This window comes from Monodelphis domestica, chromosome 2, assembly GCF_027887165.1.
Source record: "Monodelphis domestica isolate mMonDom1 chromosome 2, mMonDom1.pri, whole genome shotgun sequence".
NCBI lineage: Eukaryota > Metazoa > Chordata > Mammalia > Didelphimorphia > Didelphidae > Monodelphis > Monodelphis domestica.
The window spans coordinates 319,569,641-319,588,875 of NC_077228.1; the positions used below are offsets into that span (position 1 = coordinate 319,569,641).

At 33.5% G+C, this 19,235-nt stretch overlaps 1 protein-coding gene across 2 annotated transcripts in view; it reads right to left on the reverse strand.

The window, feature by feature from the left end:
- Positions 1 to 19,235, reverse strand: part of LMBRD1 (LMBR1 domain containing 1) — a 291,538-nt gene that overhangs the window by 8,931 nt on the left and 263,372 nt on the right. For both annotated transcript variants that reach the window (XM_016431147.2, XM_001372997.4), the window contains exon 14: positions 14,189 to 14,267. In XM_016431147.2, coding sequence (XP_016286633.2) covers positions 14,189 to 14,267 — 79 coding nt within the window. The remainder of the gene's footprint in view (positions 1 to 14,188; positions 14,268 to 19,235) is intronic.

Below are 19,235 nucleotides of genomic sequence, written 5' to 3' on the forward strand. Positions count from 1 at the left end.
ACCACACTCATTGATGCCTTTATCAGACTTACTAAAAATACCCTCTAAATTGGTCCTCCTGTCTCCAGAATTATTCTTCTACCACCCATTCTTAAAGCTAGCAAAATCATCTTTTTAAGGTACAAGTTAATACATACTAATATGGATGCAAAACTCTTCAGTGGCCTCCTATTGTCTCTAGGATCAAATTACAAGTTTCTCACATACCAGTGTTTTTAGTACCTCCTTCTTTATTCTTAGTTCAAATTATTGTCCTTTTTTCCACCTTCTAACAAAATTTAATCTCTTCTCGACATTTAGCATTTAATTTCCAGCCTCTGTACTCTTATTTGCCTAACATAAACACCATGCCCAGAACTCCTGGAGGGCAGGTTCTGCTTCACTTTTGTTCGTTTAGGCTGGCCTCCTCCCATCACTTTTGTATTATGCTCTGAGAATGAGGAGATTTTTTTATTGTTGCCTTTTAAAGAGAAAAACATTCAATCCTCAAAATATTAGAAATAACATTACTGAGGCACTGGAAGAATTGAGTTTTAGGCTCAGTTTTGCTACTAGTTATTTGGACTAAAGAAAACTAAAAAATGTCCTATGCTTTTCTCATTAGAATAACACAGAATTGGACTAGATGGCATTTAAAGATCCTTCTAGGTCTAAAATTTTCTTTTATTCTTCATTATAAAATGCTTTTTAGTGGATGTGCTTTTTATATGCTGGTCAGCAGCCATTTTAAAATTTCCCACTTGAGTCCATGCTATTTTTTTTTTCAAATATATAGCTTTTACATTCATGCATTGAAAGATACAAGTATTTGATATCATGCCTACCATATCTTGGACAATGAATCACTGCAGCAAAGCTATTTTTGATCACAGCAGATCAACATTACAAAGATTTATTTGAATGGAGTATGAATATTACATAGTTCTATTGACTTCTAATAATATATTTTAAAATTCTTAAAACAAGGTATCACCTATAAAGCTATTTTATTACTTCTTTTGTATCCTTTGAGCCTCCAACATAGTATCCAGATATTGTTTCCAAAAATAAATAACTCTTAAGAACTTTTCCCATTATAATTCACACACACATACACACACACACACACACACATATAAAATTCTGAGTCTGATTTCTTTAGTTAAGTCTATTTTGGTAATATATAAGCCAAATTCTCATTTCTCTTTCCAGTGAAACTGCCAGCATCACACTCTAGTTAGAGACTTGGTTTTTTAAAATTCCTTTGGTTTAACACATTAGTTACTTTTAGAATCATAGACTAACTCGTGATATTTTAGCCTCCCTTTCTAGTGATGTAATTTTGTAGGAACAGCTTCAAGGTAAAGTCTATCCTTAAAGAAAATTGAGAACTGCTCCCCATACTTTAAAAAAAAAAAGGCAGTACAAGTCTCCTCAACTAGAGAATGTGTTTAATTAAATGAGTCTGTAATAATCAAGTTTAGAAATAAAATTGCTTGATTATATAAACCAGGTTTTTCAGTGCCCAAAAGACAGGACATGTTACCTAACAAAAAAAAAAGTGCAAAAACCAAGCTGATAAAAGACAAAAAAAAAAGGTCAGGATTGTTTTGTAATAAGATGGCTTCCTCTAAAACATTCCTACCAATTGAACATCTGATATTTATTCTATCATATACTAGTGCCTAATTGCAGCACAGAAGTGGCTCTTTATAGCTGAAGGTTATACCAAAGAAGTACAGCAGCTGCTTGGTTTTACCTAACAGGCAAGACTTTCATAGGTGGGCTAATCCTATGGCATCCTGAACTACATTGAGAGGCTGAGGATCAGGATTTCATTTTAAAAAAGAAAAAGAATTAGTTTTACTTAAGAAAAAGGCTAAAGTTCTGGCCAAGATAGGAGTTAGGAATTAGAGATATGGCCATGCTGGATTTAAATTTTCTTTTTAAACTTTAATTTTAATCTCTTCAACTTCTTAATAAAGATTTTTCTTCTTTTTCAAAATCAAACTATTTTCTTGCTGTAACTATTCAAAAATAGACCAAATTTTGAGGATTTTATGGTTAAATTCGTGGTACCAAGAGTGAAAGTAATATAAAAAAATCTTTTTGTGGCAATAGCTATACAATATAGGCAATAGCTATTATATCACATAGAAATACAAATATGAGACATTCCCTCTTCTCATGGACCTTAGAAACTAGTAACAGAAAGAAAATATTTAGAAATGTGAAAATACAATAAAATATGAATTTTAGTTTGAAAGAAGAGATTATTTCCAAGTGATGGTAGGAAAATCAGGACGGAAGATTTAACAGAGAAGGTCTAAAAACATGAGCAAGAATTAAGAGTCTGAAGTAGAAATGGGGAGTGCACTCTAAATGAGATCTATATACCAAAATGTTAACATGAGATCAAGTATCATTAATTGACAAATGAGTGTTATAGAGAGGACGTGCCAGAGGAATTTAAGATAGGGAAGGGGAAAATAGATTACTATGCTGTATTGTTGAAGACCAAGAATTTCTGTTGCTGTCAAATCAGGAACTATAAGGCAATTATGTTTAGGATCAAAGCCATAAAGAAGATGATAAGCCATATAAAAAAGAAGGGAGAAGCTGACTTAAAATAGAGGTTGGCAGTCCATCACATTTTGAGGAGCAGAGTAGTTTAGGAAAAAAAAAGGGAAGAGCACTGGTTTTGGAGTTGGATGACCTCAGATCAAAATATGACTAAAACTTACTTATCTGCGTTACAATGGGCAAAATTACTAAAAACTAGAAATGAACAGGTTTTTCTTTAATATAGAAAATAGTGTTTATTTAAATCTAAGAACAAAAGACAATAATGAGAGTACAGGAGACCCTGAGCTGGAATTGGGCACAGGAAATGCTGTATTTTCCATATGGAGTTCTAGATGACAGTTCAAGGATAAGGAGGTATAATAGTGCTTGTGGCTACAGGGAAGGAGAAGCCCTTTCTGAGTAAAGATCAAAGCTCAGAGAAGGAAAACAGTGATCATACCTTTTCCCTCAGAACATGCCATGATGGAAGTACTGAAAACTTAAAAGATCTTCGGAGCTAGTTCTTAAAACAGCAGAATGAAAGAGAAACTTCGGACACAGCTTCCCTGAATCCAATTTTAACAAAAAGTTCAGTCGAGAAATTGGCTAGAAAAAATGAGCAAACAATAAAAAAAAGAACTTATTCTTAAAAGCTCCTATGATGACAGAAAGTCAAAATACAAATTCTGAAGAAGATAATTTGAACACAGCTACATCTAAAGTCTCAAAGAAAAATGCAAATTGAACATAAGGCCAACAGGAATACCTGGAAGAGTTAAAGAAAGAGTTAAGAGAGAGGAAAAATTGTGGGAGGGGGAAATGAAAGTGAAATATGAAAATTATAAAAAGAAAATTAGCTATTTGGTAAAGAGGCATGAAAATACACTGCTGAAAAAGAACTCTTCTATAAGCAAAACTTATCAAATGGAAAAAAAAGAGGCACAAAAGCTCAGTGAAGAAAATTATTCTTTAAAAATTAAAACTGGGCACATAGAAACACTAATGATTCCACAAGACATCAAAAAACAATAAAAAACCACAGAATATTTGAAATATTTTATCAGAAAAACTACTGACGTAGAAAATAGACTAAGAGTGATAATTTAAGAATTACTGGACTACCTGAAAGCCATAATAAAAAAAAAAGGCTAAAAAATCATAAAGTGATAAAAGGAAATTCTCTCAAATCTAAGTACTTGAGGATAAAATGGAAATTGAAGGAATCTACTGATTACCTTCTGAAAGCCTAAAATGAAAAACTTTTAAGAATATTATTGCTGGGGGAAGCTGGGTGGCTCAGTGGATTGAGAGCCAGGCCTAGAGATGGGAGGACCTAGGTTCAAATCTGGCCTCATATACTTCCCAGCTGTATGACCCTGGGCAAGTCACTTAACCCCCATTGCCTAGCCCTTACCACTCTTCTGCCCTGGAGCCAATGCACAGTATTGTGTAAGACAGAAGCTAAGGGTTTAAAAAAAAAAAAAGAATATCATTGCCAAATTATAGGGTCCCCAGGTGAAAGAGAAAATGTCCAGCATCCAGAAAAAAATAATTCAGATACTGCAGAATCATAGTCAGGATCACAACAAGATTTAGTAACTTTCATACTAAAAGGGCAGAGGGCTGAGAATCAGATTTTCAAGCAGGGAGGGAGAGAGAGATTGAGTTAGAGAGGGTGGGGAGAGGAAAGGGGAGAAAGAGCGAGGAGTCGAGAAAGAGAAGAATAAACAGAAAAAAATTGGATGGAAAGAAATACATAGATGGCAATCATTAATGTGAATATGTATGGGATGAACTCATCCATAAAACAGAACAGAAGACATTAGAAATCATTATCTAACAATATATTATTTACAAGAAACACACCTGAAAAAGAAATGCACACAACAGAGTTAAAATGAGATGAAATAAACCCACATAAATAATCAGCATTTCTATATATATCCAACCCAGTTCAGCAGCAAGAATTAGAAAGAGAAATTCCATTTAAAGTCACCTGAGACCATATAAAATACTTAGGAATCTATCTGCCTAGACAAATACAGGAACTATATGAACACAACTACAAAACACTCTCTACACAATTAAAACTAGATCTAAACAATTGGAAAATCATTGATTGCTCATGGGTGGGATGAGCTAACATAATAAAAATGACCATCCTACCCAAACTTATCTATCTATTTAGTGCCATAACCACTGAACTACCAAAAAACTATTTTACTGAATTAGAGAAAACCATAACAAAGTTCATTTGGAAGAATAAAGGATCAAAGATATCCAGGGAAATAATGAAAAAAAAAATACAAAGGAAGGTGGCCTTGCAGTCCCAGATCTCAAACTATATTTATTACAAAGCAGTGGTCATCAAAACAATTTGGTACTGGCTAAGAGACAGAAAGGAGGATCAGTGGAATAGACTTGGGGTAAATGACCTCAGCAAGACAGTCTATGAAAAACCCAAAGACTCCAGCTTTTGGGACAAAAATCCAGTATTTGATAAAAACTGCTTGGGAAAATTGGAAGACAGTGTGGGAGAGATTAGGTTTAGATCAACACTTCACATCCTACACCAAGATAAACTCAGAATGGGTGAATGACTTGAATATAAAGAAGGAAACAATAAGTAAATTAGGTGAACACAGAATAGTATACATGTCAGACCTTTGGGAAGGGAAAGATTTTAAAACCAAGCAAGACTTAGAAAGAGTCACAAAATGCAAAATAAATAATTTTGACTACATTAAAGTAAAAAGGTTTTGTACAAACAAAACCAATGTAACTAAAATTAGAAGGAAAGCAACAAATTGGGAAACAATCTTCATAACAAAAACCTCTGACAAAGGTCTAATTACTCAAATCTATAAAGAGCTAAACCAATTGTACAAAAAATGAAGCCATTCTCCAATTAAAAAATGGGCAAGGGATATGAATAGGCAATTTTCAGTTAAAGAAATCAAGACTATTAATAAGCACATGAAAAAGTGTTCTAAATCTCTTATAATTAGAGAGATGCAAATCAAAACAACTCTGAGGTATCACCTCACACCTAGCAGATTGGCTAACATGACAGCAATGGAAAGTAATGAATGCTGGAGGAGATGTGGCAAAGTAGGGACATTAATGCATTGCTGGTGGAGTTGTGAATTGATCCAACCATTCTGGAGGGCAATTTGGAACTATGCCCAAAGGGTGATAAAAGACTGTCTGCCCTTTGATCCAGCCATAGCACTGCTGGGTTTGTACCCCAAAGAGATAATAAGGAAAAAGACTTGTACAAGAATATTCATAGCTGCGCTTTTTGTGGTGGCCAAAAATTGGAAAATGAGGGGATGCCCTTCGACTGGGGAATGGCTGAACAAATTGTGGTATATGTTGGTGATGGAATACTATTGTGCTCAAAGGAATAATAAAGTGGAGGAATTCCATGGAGTCTGGAACAACCTCCAGGAATTGATGCAGAGTGAAAGGAGCAGAACCAGGAGAACATTGTACACAGAGACTGACACATTGTGGTACAAGAGAACGTAATGGACTTCTCCAGTAATGGCTTTACAATGTCCCTGAACAATCTGCAGCAATCTACGAGAAAAAAAAAACAAAAAAAACTATCCTCAAGCAGAGGACAAACTGAGGGAGTAAAAACACCGAGGAAAAGCAACTGCTTGACTACAGAGGTTGAGGGGAGATGATCGAGGAGAGATGATAAATGAGCACCCTAATGCAAATACCAACAACAAGGAAATGGTTCAGAGCAAGGACACATGTGATACCCAGATGAATCGCACCTCGGCTAGGGAAGGGGTGACGGGGGGAGGGGGTGAGGAAAAGTAAATGATATGTTTCCAATTAATAATGTATGAAAATGACCAAATAAAATAATGTTTAAAAAAAAAAGGAGATGAAGCAAAATCTATTATGCTTTAGCTGAGGCAAACAAGGTAGGGGTAGCAATCATGATATCAGACAAAACACAAGTAAAAATAAACTTAATTAAAAGAGATAAGCAGGGAAAATACATTTTGCTAAAAACTAATATAAACAATAAATAAACAAGGACCAAATTGGAAGAGCATCCAAATCTTAAAGGAAAAGTTAAGTAAGTAATAGTAAGAAATAGAAAGCAAAACTATATTAGTTGGTCATAAAATCTCATAACCAATTGAAGAAAAGCTTAAACATTATAAAATAAGAGCCATTCATCAATTAATAAATAATTAGTGATGGATAGATTATTTTCAGAAGTCACAACTATTTATAATCATATAAAAATGCTCTAGATCACTTAAAAAAAAAAACTCTTACCTTCAGTCTTCAAAAAAAAAAATACTTTGCATTGGTTCCAAAGCAAAAGAGTGGCAAAGGTTAGGGGTGAGGGTTAAGAAATTTGCCCAGGGTCACTCAGCTAGGAGGTATCTTAGACCAGATTTGAATCATGAATATGACATCTCTAAGTTTGATTCTCATTCCACTGAGCCACCTAGCACCCTCCTCTAAATCACTATTGATTAGAGAAATACAAACTAAAACAACTTTTGAGGTACCACTTTACACCTAACAGATTGGCTCACATATCATAACAGAAAAGGAAAATGACAAATGTTGGAGGGGATTGTGAAGAACTGATTACTGCTACAGAAAAAATTGCAAGCAAATGCAAGACAATGGAAGTTTGAAGATTTGTCAATCAGGAAGATTCCAAAGAGGAATGTGGCCGGGAAGAAGGCAGTTTGAATAAGCTGGCACTAAAAACTGATTTCTCATTTCTTTCTTGAGACTCTGAGGAAGAAGCTGGCAGAGATTTACTCTGAACTTCTGGCTATTGGTTTCTCCTTGAAAGATTTGGGTCATAGGATCTTTTCAAGTCATTAACAATATCCCCTTAAAGAAAATTCAACCTTTACTTTCTTTATGTTGAATTTATAATAGATTAGAGAAACCATAAATTCCCTCTACCCTATCCCAACTCTCTCCCCATTCCTCCTTTAAAAGAAATCTATTTTTTTAGTATTTTAAGGTGAAATTAGTCTGTTGTCAACTTACCAACATTGAATAACTGTTAAGACCAACAGAAGAACAGGAAGTGGGTGGGGGGAGGAAGAGTGAGATCTCAATCTCTCCTATAACCGTATTTCCCTGTGTGATTGTTCCAGCCTTTATCCTTACCTTAAATACCCTAGTTAAAGGAGTCTTCAATACAGGATATTAAAAAATTGGCATACTAATGCACTACTGATGGAGCTGTGAACTAGTCCAATCATTCTGGAGATTTTGAACTATGCTCAAAGATCTATAAAACTGTGTAGATCCTTTTACCTAGCAATGCTGCTACTTTGATTGTATCAAAAAGGACAAAGGAAAAGAAAAAAAAGGCTTATTTCTACAAAAATATATTACCTCTTTTTGTGGTAGCAAAGCATTAGAAACTGAAGGCATGCTCATCAATTGGAGAATGGCTGAACATGTTGTGGAATGTGACTAGTAACAGCAATATTGTAATGATGATAACCTGTGAAAGACTTAGCTACTCTTTAATACAATGATCCAAGACATACCAATGGGCTCATTATGAAAAATGTTATTCACTTCCAGAGAGAGAACTAATGAGACTAAGAGCACAAAATGAAATATGTGTTTTTTCACTTCATTTTTTTTAATTCTTTTTACAACATGGCTAAAATGGAACCATGTTTTGTATAACTTCACATGTATAATTGATATCATATTGCTTGTCTTTTCAGTGGGTTGGAGAGAGCCTGCAGAAAGAGAGGGAGAATATGTAACTTGAAATTAAAAAAAAAAGAATGTTAGAAAAAATAAAAAATAAGGATAAATGAGGATCTATTTGTGCTAGACTTTATGCTCTCAAAAAGAGGAATAGGAACTAATAAATTGGAAAAATAAGGAGAGAAGGAACAAAAAAAAGGGAAGGGGGCTGACAAAAGGGAAGGGGAACTCAGGGAGACAGTTAAACAGAAGCAAAAACATTTGTGAACAGGGTAAGGCTGAAAGGAAAGTAAAATAAGGATACAGAGGGGGAAAATAAGATGGAAAGATCAGAGAGAGGGGAAAAGTACTGTACAAAAACATTCTTAGAAGCTCGTTTTATAGTGCCATAGAATTGAAAACTCAGGGAGGATTCATCAGTTGGGGAATGTCTGAACAAGCTGTAGTATATGGTTGTAATAGAAATAATAGAAAGCTCTTGCACCATAAGAAATGATAAACAAACTTGGAAAGACTTATATGAACATATGTAAAGTGTAGTGACCAAAATCAATGGCACTAACAGAAATATTGAATCATGATAAACTATTATCATCAAAATAAGGATCTGAGATAACTCCAAGGGACTCATGATAAAATAACAAAACAAAACAAAACCAACATGCTATCCATACCCAAAGAAGGAACTATTGGATTCTCATTGTAGATGAAAGAAACCATCTTTCACTTTATTTCCTTTGTGAGTTTTTTTATTATACATGTGATGTATTTTCAGTCATGACATGTAGAATATGGAAATATATATTGTATGAAAGCACTAACATAACCTATATTAGACTATATACTGCCTCAGGTTGGAGGGAGAGGAGGAAGAGAGAGAATCTGATTTGCAAAGTGTCAGAAAAAAATGATCAAAAATTGTTTCTCTATGTCAGTAAAAAATTAAATTCAATGAAAAAACATTTTTTTTAAAGAAACTGAAGGAATAAAGCACAGGCAAAGAAAAAACAAAAACATCTCTTGGTGATTCTTGATGATATACAGGCCATGGAGGGTCACCTAAATGTTATTATGACTTCAGCAGAATTGTCAGATTTAACATAAGAAATTATCAGTACTTCTATATACAACCAACAAAATCCAGCAAGAAGAGCCAGAAAGAGAAATTCATTTCAAAGATAATTACAGAAGCTATAAAACACTTGACTAGAATAAACTTCTTCTAAGATTCTCTCAGAAACTATATGAATCTAATTATGAGACTTTTTGTATAAATAAAAGATACCTAAATAATTGGAGAAATATTACTCATGGGCAGGTTAGGCCAATATAATGAAAATGACAAAACCATCTAATTAATTAATTAATTTAATATTATACCAAACTCCAAAAGAATATTTACAAAACTAGAAAAAAATAACAATTCATCTGGAGGAAAAAGAAGTAATAAATATTAAGGGTAATAATGAAAAAAAAAGTGGGAAGGAAGGTAGTCTTTAGAACTAGATCTTCAAATGCATTACTCTAAGGCAATAATCCATAGAAATTACCTGGTGGCTGAGAGAAAGTAGAGAAAGGAAAGGAGAAAGAGAAAAATATGGGAGACAGAAAGAGAGAGACAGAGAGGCCAATCAGTGAAATAACAGTATAATATTTGATAAACTCAAAGAATTCTCCCAGTTACTTGGGAAAAACTATTTGACAAAAACTTCTAGGAAAACTGGACATTTCTCTAACAGAAAATAGGTTAGACCAAAATTTTACACCATATACCAAGATAAGCTCTGAATGGATACATTACTTACAGGTTAGAAGTCATATCATAAAAAAAAAGTTTGAGGAGTAAGAAAGAAATTTCCTTTTGAATCCATGGAGAGCGAAAGAGTTTATAACTAAACAAATGATAGGAGCACATGAGACAAAATGGACAATTACAATAATAAAAATTTAAAAGTTCTTGTACAAACAAATCAAATGCAACAAAAACTAGAAGAGAAGAATGTTAACTGGGTGTGGAAGGGGAATCATTACAAGTACCTCTCACAAAGGTTTCATTTCCAAGATATAGTAGAAATATATTCAAATTTATAAGCCTAAGCGACACTATCTAATAAGTGGTCAAAAATGTAATGAGGCAATTTTCAAAGGAAGAAATCTATAATATCAAGAATCATATAAAAATGCTCCAAGACACTAATAATTAGGGAAATGCAAATTAAGACAACTTTGAAGTTTTACCTCATGCCTACCAGCCTGGCAAAAAGGACAAAGGAAGAAAATCACAAAGATTAATAAGGATTGTAGGAAAACAGATAAAAATAGTGTACTATTGGTAAAATTATGAATTGCTCTAATTACCTAAAAAGCAATTTGGAGCAATGACCAGAAAGTTAGTACACTTTGCCTAAGCTATACCCTTATGCCCCGAAAAAGGTTTTAAAAAGAAAAAGGATCCATCCACATGCACAAAAATATTTATAGCAGCTTTTTCTGTGGCAGACAAAAAAAAAAAGTAAACTAAGGTGCTCTTCTCCTATTGTAATGAGATTAAACAAACTGTAGTATATGAGTATAAGTGAAGCAGAAGTGAAGTCAGCAGAACTAGAAGGATAATCTTATACAATGAGAACATTACAGAGAAAAAAAAGCTTGATATGGGAATTTGTTTTGCCATAGTATGCAAATATATATTGAGAGATTTATTTTTTTGAGATTTGTGTGGTTTTATAGAATAAGTGAATACTAACATACTAGGAGAATTATTTTGCAAAAACGTACAATATAAGCAATGTCGATTAAAAATATTTAACCTACTCTGTTGCTTAACTAAAGTTTAAATGCAATGAGCAATGATTTAAATGAATTTCTCTATTAGAACACTTTATAATTATTATTTTGGAACCTTAAGCACCACAAAACTCCTACAATTCAACAATGATCTCACTAATCTTGTTCATTTCTAGCTACTAAAGTCAAACTCTTTGATGTAAACATTATCATTTATGAATATCTCTAAAACTCACTTTACATTGGAGAAAACAGTAGTTTTAACTGTTTTAAGAAATCCTTAAACTATAACATCATCTTTCCAATGGGGTTATTCATTAGCACTAGAAATTTCAATTTAAGCACTGATGTATATCATGGTTTCTGGAGAATAGCAATTTCCTATACAATAAAAAAGGTCTTTGCCATATATACATACACACCACTAAAAACTGTTAAGATTTACTGTATGTTATCTATTCTGGTTTTTCTAGTTACCATTTAACAAAAACCTAACTGGGTTCTCCAATGCTCTACTTCCTTCCTAATAGAAGCTGACACAACAAATCAGTTCTGCCAATTGCTTTCCATATTTCTCCTCTTTCCCCAGTTTCATAAATATAAACTCAGAGTTTTCCTAGAGTGCAGACAATCTATGGCACTTAATCTGAGTCTTATCTTGCATTAGCCACAAATTAGGCCACAAAGTCTCTTCTCATGTGTTCTCTTTCTTCTTCTATTCCACAGTTATTAATTGAATTAAATTCTTTTCAAAGGCTACTGTGGAGGGTGTTAAAGATAAAATGTTTGAGGAAATAAAGGTTCAATCTTCCAAGCATATCAATTTATTAAGCAATGCATGTCAATTGCCTAAGAAGTGGAAGACAGTCCTAACCTGAGGAATGGGCTGGGACTCTAACACAGTTAATAAGTGGCTGAGGCCAGAATGGAACTCAGGAAGATTAGTCTTCCTGACTTCAGGCTGGGCTTGAAAAGTAAGGGAAAAGAACAAAAACTGCTCTCCAAAGATACCAATGTTCTTTTAATTGCCAAATCTAAAGTAAAGGCCTTTCTCAACTTCCACCCTTCTTGACTACATGTAGCCTTTTGACATTATTGCTCATCTTCTCTTTGATATTACCTTCTCTCTAGGTTTTCAAGATACTGTTCTTTTCTGGTTCTCCTCCTGTATGCTCATTTACTAACATAGTGAACATTTCAAACTGGTGTCTCTTGAACAACAATTAAATCTGTGCAAAAATGAAATCATTATCTTTCCTCCTAACTTTCCTTTCTTCTGAACTTCCTTATTGCTCAGAGTACCACCATCCTTCTAGCCACAAAGGTTTGAAATTTAGGTTACCATTTTTAGCTCTCCACTGGTATCACTCTCCATAACATCTAGTCAATTCCCAAATCTATTGCCCAAAGTCTATCATTTATCTTTAATCTCTTCCTATCTGCTGACTGCTTCCCTACAACCTATAAACATGTCCATGTCTCCACCCCTCAAAACTCTCACTTTGTGGTAATCTCCTTGATAAGGCAGTGTACAAGAAATGTCATCACACATCACAAGTGCCTTACATCTTAGCAGACACTCAATAATCATCTGACTCCTAGATGACTGTAAAAGCCTGCTGTTTAGTCCCCCTGCCTCAAGTCTTTATCCACTCTAGTCCATGTTCCACTAAGCTATTAAATTTATCTCACTAAAATTACAGGTGTAAGCATGCTGTCCCTTATCCTTCATGTCCTATATACTCAGTTAGCCTCTTATCACCTTTAGGATCAAGTATAAAATCCCCTCCTTGATATTCAGAGGCCTTCAGAAACTGGATCCCTCTGAGCTTTCTAGTCTTCTTTTTTTTTTAAACATTATTTTATTTGGTCATTTCCAAACATTATTCATTGGAAACAAAGATCATTTTCTTTTCCTCTCCCCTCTCCTCCCACCACCTCTCCCATTCTAGTCTTCTTTCACCTCATTCTCCCCTCCCTGCCATTAATTCTGCAGTCCAGTGGCACTAGCCCCCTTGCCATTCTTCTCACAGGATACTCCATCACCTGACTACATTTTCATTGGCTATCCCCAATGGCTGGAATTCTCTCTCTCACTTTATCTTTACCTCTTGGTTTCCCTAAATGTTTAAGTCCTGGCTTAGGTTCCACTTTCCAGAAAATTCCTTTCCAGATTCCCCATAATTCTAATGCTTTCCTTTTGTTGGTTATCTCCAATATTGTCCTATAGTTAACTCCTTCAGAATACCATTTAAAATTTTTCTTTAATCCCTAGAACTTAGCATAGTACCTGACACATAAGTAGGTATGTAATAAATTCCAGCATCTTAACAGGATTGTTATGAGTAGCCAATAAGATAATATATAAAAGGCATTTTGCAAACTTTAAAGAGCTATATAAATGTGAGCTATTATTATGATGATTATCCTCAGTCTAGTTACATTCCTCTGGATACTTTCCAACTTAAAAAAGTCAGGGCTTAAATCCAGTGCCCAGATTTAACACAATACTCCAGATACAGGCTGCCCTCCAGATACAGAGCAAGACAATACATAACCTTCTGAATTTTGAATGTGATACCTCTTTTAATGAAGTTTAGCTTAGACTGCATTGGCTCTAGCTGACAAATAACAATGATGACCCATAGGATGCTTGCAGTTCATTTAAAGTTCCAGAACTTTTCTAGACAAAAATTTTACATATGTAGTTATGCTCCCCTATCCTACCCTCTGTCACTTATTTCACACTTATCCATATTAAATTTTATCATATTATATTTGGCCCAATGTTCTTGGCCTGTCAAGACACCTATAATTGTTATGGGACTTGGCCAGTGTCACATAGCTAGTTAAGACCAGAAGACTAGAAATTTAGGCCTTCCATACTCCAAACTAGCTATCACACTGGGTTGCCTCTGAGAAAAATGAACAGAGTAAATCAAACAAATACTCCAAATTACTGATTCTATGAATCTGGTATTTACTTATTCTTAATCTCAAAAACAAAAGATTTATGTATTGGATTTTAACTCAATGGTAAGCCCCATTCCCTTTTAAAAATTCTTTACTCGTATTTAGCTTGGATTTATGATGCCCAAGTATTTAAAAATATTTGACAAAAGTCTCTCACCTACTGGAGCATCTGCATCACAGTTCTTTGGCACAGACAGTGTATCGTTCCCTTTGTGGTCAATATATGTTGCATTGCTCTGGAGGGAAAAGAAAAATGGTTAGGATACAAACTGTTTAGTGGATTATTGTATTTCTAATAATCTTTAGATGTTTTCATAGAAATGCTAAAATCTGAATGCCAAATTTCATAGAGAAGAGAAACAAAAAAGCATCAAAACAATATAAACAAAAGAAGCATTGATGGAACAGGAGTTAAAGGATTTCTAATGGAATACAGCTAAAGAGGCAACTAGGTGCTTCTGTGGATAAAGTGGTGGCTGTGGAAGTAAGACTTCTGTTCAAATCTTGCCAGACACTTCCTAGTTATGTGAAAGTAGGCAAATAACTTAACCTCTGTTTGTCTTAATCTAATGGAGAAGAAATGGTAAACCATTTTGTTATCTTTGCCAAGAAAACTCTGTGAATAGTAATGACACACAGGGTCACAAAGAGTCAGATACAAATGAATACCAAAAATAGCTTAAGTAGATATGCTATAAACTCCTGTGAATAATTCATAATTTATTTTAACACAATAATATTATACAATGATATCACTGGTTACATGCATCATTATACTGATTTAGATATGATTAATGTAGTACAAATAATGCTTACATAGTAACCTACTTTAAGTTTATATCATTTGCCAAGCAACCCAAGATACAAGGCCCTACAGGTAGCAATGAACCAATTCAGTGACACAAAGACCATGAAATGACAGGCCAAAATTTCTTTTAAATGCCATTCTTTTTCTCCTTTCTAAAATTTCTTTTGCCAATTATCTTTAGCCGGGTTCCTCCTCTCTCTAACCTTAATAATATATGAACTATATGCTTTGGAAACATTAAAACGCTACACAGTCTTCTGCTATCTGCAATGTATTACCTTATGAAATCTGACCTCTCCTACAGAATATCATTTTCCCAAAAGTACCATTCTTTCCATAAGTATTTAAGTATTAAGCAAAGTGATTCTGATGAAAATAATTTACATAAAGTTATGAATATATGATATGTAAATGAAGTGAAGAGGTAGTCTATAAAAATTAGGTAGAGCTCTTTTCTTCTCTCCTATTATGTGAAAGGAGAAAATTCCTAATTGGTCTCTAGGAAGAAAGAAATAAAGGAAGTCCAATCAGAGACAGGATTGTTTCAAATTCTAGTTTATTCATAATTATTATTCCAGGTTGGCTTTAGAGACACTTTGATATGAGTAATGGCTGAAAAAAAAATATGGATGTAATAAAATATCAATGTGTCATAAAAATATTACAAAAAAGACTTTCAGGCAATCTTGGAAAAATTTGTATAAATTGATGTAGAATGAAATGAGCAGAATGACAATAGTTTATATTAACACTGTATAAATAACTTTTTTAAAAGAAGAGAAGATTACTAGAGCATTGTTTCTTAATTCATGGCAGAGAGCAAAAGGAAGGACAAGAAGAATCACAGATAAACAGAGTAGTATTAAAATGAGATGTTAAGTTCAATATATATTTTAAGATGAAAAACAAGCTGTATATATAATAGGGATTTGTAGATTCATGTACAACTATTTTGTTCTATTAGGCATATGGAAATGATCATTCTATTAAATATAAAACAAAACGTAAATTCAGAATTTAAAAAGATGAATTTTTAAAAAAAGGAATTGATTACTGAATTTCCTGAATTTGAAATCATAGGTTTCAATATATTGATCCTGATTCCATTATGCTTATTTTATTCAAATAACTTATCAAATAACCAACATTTATTTAGTGTCTATTATGCACAAGATATAGTACTAACCACTAACGATTCAAAAAAAAAGAAAAACAACCCTCCCAAATCACAATAAGCTCATATTTATACAAATAACTAATAAAAATTAGAATACTATAATATGTATTGGAGAAATGAGACAATGAAATAAGAAATCAAAGGGAAGAAAAATCTTTTCTAAATGGAAGAAACAAGGAAAATCTAATAGAAGTAGCAGCTCCTGAATTGATACATAAGGACAAAAGGCATAGATAAAGAAAACGTCTACATTTAAGGTATGGAAGATGAGATATTTAATTAAGGATAGAGAGTGAAACTGGCAAAAATAGTACGGTACAGTTTAGTAGAATAATGACTGTGGTATAATATTGCAGATTATAGTAATAATGTAGTTTAGGGAACTTCCAGGTGAGGAAATTCCATTTCCCCAACGAATATCATATAAAAAAATTAAATCTCAATAATAAAAATATTATATTTTAAAGATTTATTGATATTCATTAGAAATAAAGGAATAAGAGGGATACAAAATAAAGATCATGCGCCCATGGCTGATTAGCCATTTCAAAATTCCCAGTCACCACCGCCATGCTCACTGACAGGGTCAAAAAGAGGCGGGACCCTCCATGTCCCTGCCTATTATCCCCTGGCTACAGGAAGGATGTATGGATAGGAAGTCAGTGGGCTCCTGGGAAATGTAGTTCTTTTTTAGGGTAAGAGATTTTCAATTATACATTCTCCCCTGAGATCCATGGAAGACTTCAATAGATCTTGTTAACATAAGCAACTTTGAAATTATAATAATTTGGGGATAAAAGGAAAAGAGAACAAAACTAATGATTGCTAGGCTCATTGACAAAAAGCCAGATAGGAGGCAGAACCCTTCAGCATAAGAGTATACAAACAAAACAAATGCATTCAACCCCACACAGTTCAAACCACCACATCCCAAAGTTCACTCTGGATCTTCTGGTGGAGCATGTGGTCTGAGGAGGCATCTTCATGGTGCCTTCTCCAAACAGTTCACTTTCTGGATTGAGAGAGGTAGCAGGTTTCTTATCCTAAAATTACTTTCAAAAAGAATTTAAATTTGACATTTTATAATAATACATTCCCCCATGAAGAAGGTGCTGAAAAACACAGGGTTCACTTTGGGATGCATGGCTGAGTTATGAGGTATATAAATCAATTGGCAAGATAAATTTAAAAAAATCAAAAAAATCCAAATAAAAGAGAAAAGATAACTTCTGGATTAAATATAAAGTATCAAAGTCTTATGTGTAAAAATTTTAATTAAAGGAAAATAAACTTATAATAGGTCCTTGAATTAAAGAAATTTCTATCCCACAAGTCTGTAGCACAAATACAGTAATATTTCACTTACCCATTTGCAGCCAAGACTACAGTTAGTTGCCATTCTATAAGAGAGCAAAAAGGACTGGATATTTGGGTAATAGGGAAGTGTCACTCCCTGGTCTGATTTTTCCTTCACTCTCAGGGATAGGGGGAGCCAGGATGATAGCCAAACTTTGCTACTTGTCTGTGAGTATTTCACAAAGAGTGTGGATACAAGGCATCCTGCATCTTAACATATGTCAAGCGCCTCAACCTCAAGTTTCACACTAGGTACTAGTCCTTTCATATTGGCTTAGAAATCCATCAATCCTACCTGGATTGGTTTGGTCCTTTTTGACCTTGTGCTCAATTGACACTATGCAAGTATCTTTGTGCTTCTTTGGCACTGTGCAATGGCTCTTTTTGTATTCCCTTCTCCTGGACTAAGACAGAATCATTAAGCAAAGTCCAGGTTTTTTTTTTTTAAACAATCAATGGCATTATTTTTATAGTCTAAAGCTTTTGGGTATGCACTGACATGAGGAAAAATGTATTTTAAACTTCTATTACTGCAAAATAAAAAAAAATTAAAGAAAAATCTCAATTCTGTTGACATGCTTCAAATACAAAAAGGAGAGAAAAATAAAACTCAGATACTATATTGCATATGCAAGGAAAAACAATAATAAAAAAAGTTTAAAAAAATAAAAAATATACAGCTTACAATCAGTGACACATTGTGTCAGCCAAGGAGAGGTAGAATATGAAAGTTTCTCACCAAAAAGATGAGATCAATTTCCTTTTTAACAACCACAGTGAGTACAAATGATTTTTCAGAATAAAACAGTAATAAATAATGCACATTCAAAGAAGTACCAAAGTCCCCAAAATTCACAATAGCCCAGTTAATTACAACAGCAAACAAACCCACTATCATATTAATATAAGTTTCTGTATGCCATAAAAAAAACAACAACTATGAACTGATGGATATTTGTCGCAATTTTTATAGATGTAGCAAACCTTTCAACCTTGGCAAATATATTTTTAAACAAAGTAAAACTTATTTGGGTCTAGAACTTCACCAAGAAATCTAGATTTTTCTGGTGGAAGTAAATTAAACTGGAGTTTTGTAGGAGCTATTTTTGGCTTCCTGCTTCATAGAAACACCTTGGTAGGAACATTTCTTTGTTTCTCTACCTTTAATACAACATTATAATATAAATATAAAAAAATCATCCATTCATAAACCATAGTTAATTAAAATTACTTCTGAAGACCCCTTAGAATTACTATTTAAATTCTTAGTTCATTAAATTCTCTAAAGGTTGTTAGCCAGGTTGAGTCCATCCATCATCTATATGGCAATTAACAAATGTATAATTGAAAAAACAAGTTGTTTATGGGCTTTTACAATATTTTGTTCAGTAGTCATAGGAAAAAGGTAACATAATATATCTAATAGTTAAAACACAGTAGATTAAAATGATTTAGTGTAACAGAATAGTATTGATCAGATTAGTATATGAACTTAAAAAAAATTAAATTGTAAACAATCAGCAAAATACAACAAAATACAGAGACTATCATAAAACAACGGAGTCTGAAAAGGCTTAAAATTTTCACCTCCAGTCTCTTTAAAGTTCCTTTCTCTATTTGTTCAGATTCCTTTTATCAGGGCTCTGCTATTTTCCATAGTGTGGGAGAACATGGGTTTGCGGAATCTCAAACTGGATGAATCTTAGAGACTGGGCAGGCCCAAAAGGCAAAGGGTTGTAGGGAGATGAATTTCTCCCCTGAATCTCAGGCAAGATAACTAAAAGGATCAGTGCACTCATTAAAACATCCTAAACCTGGAAGCTGTTTGAAATAGGTAATTCACTGCTCTTTCAAAGAGTGAGC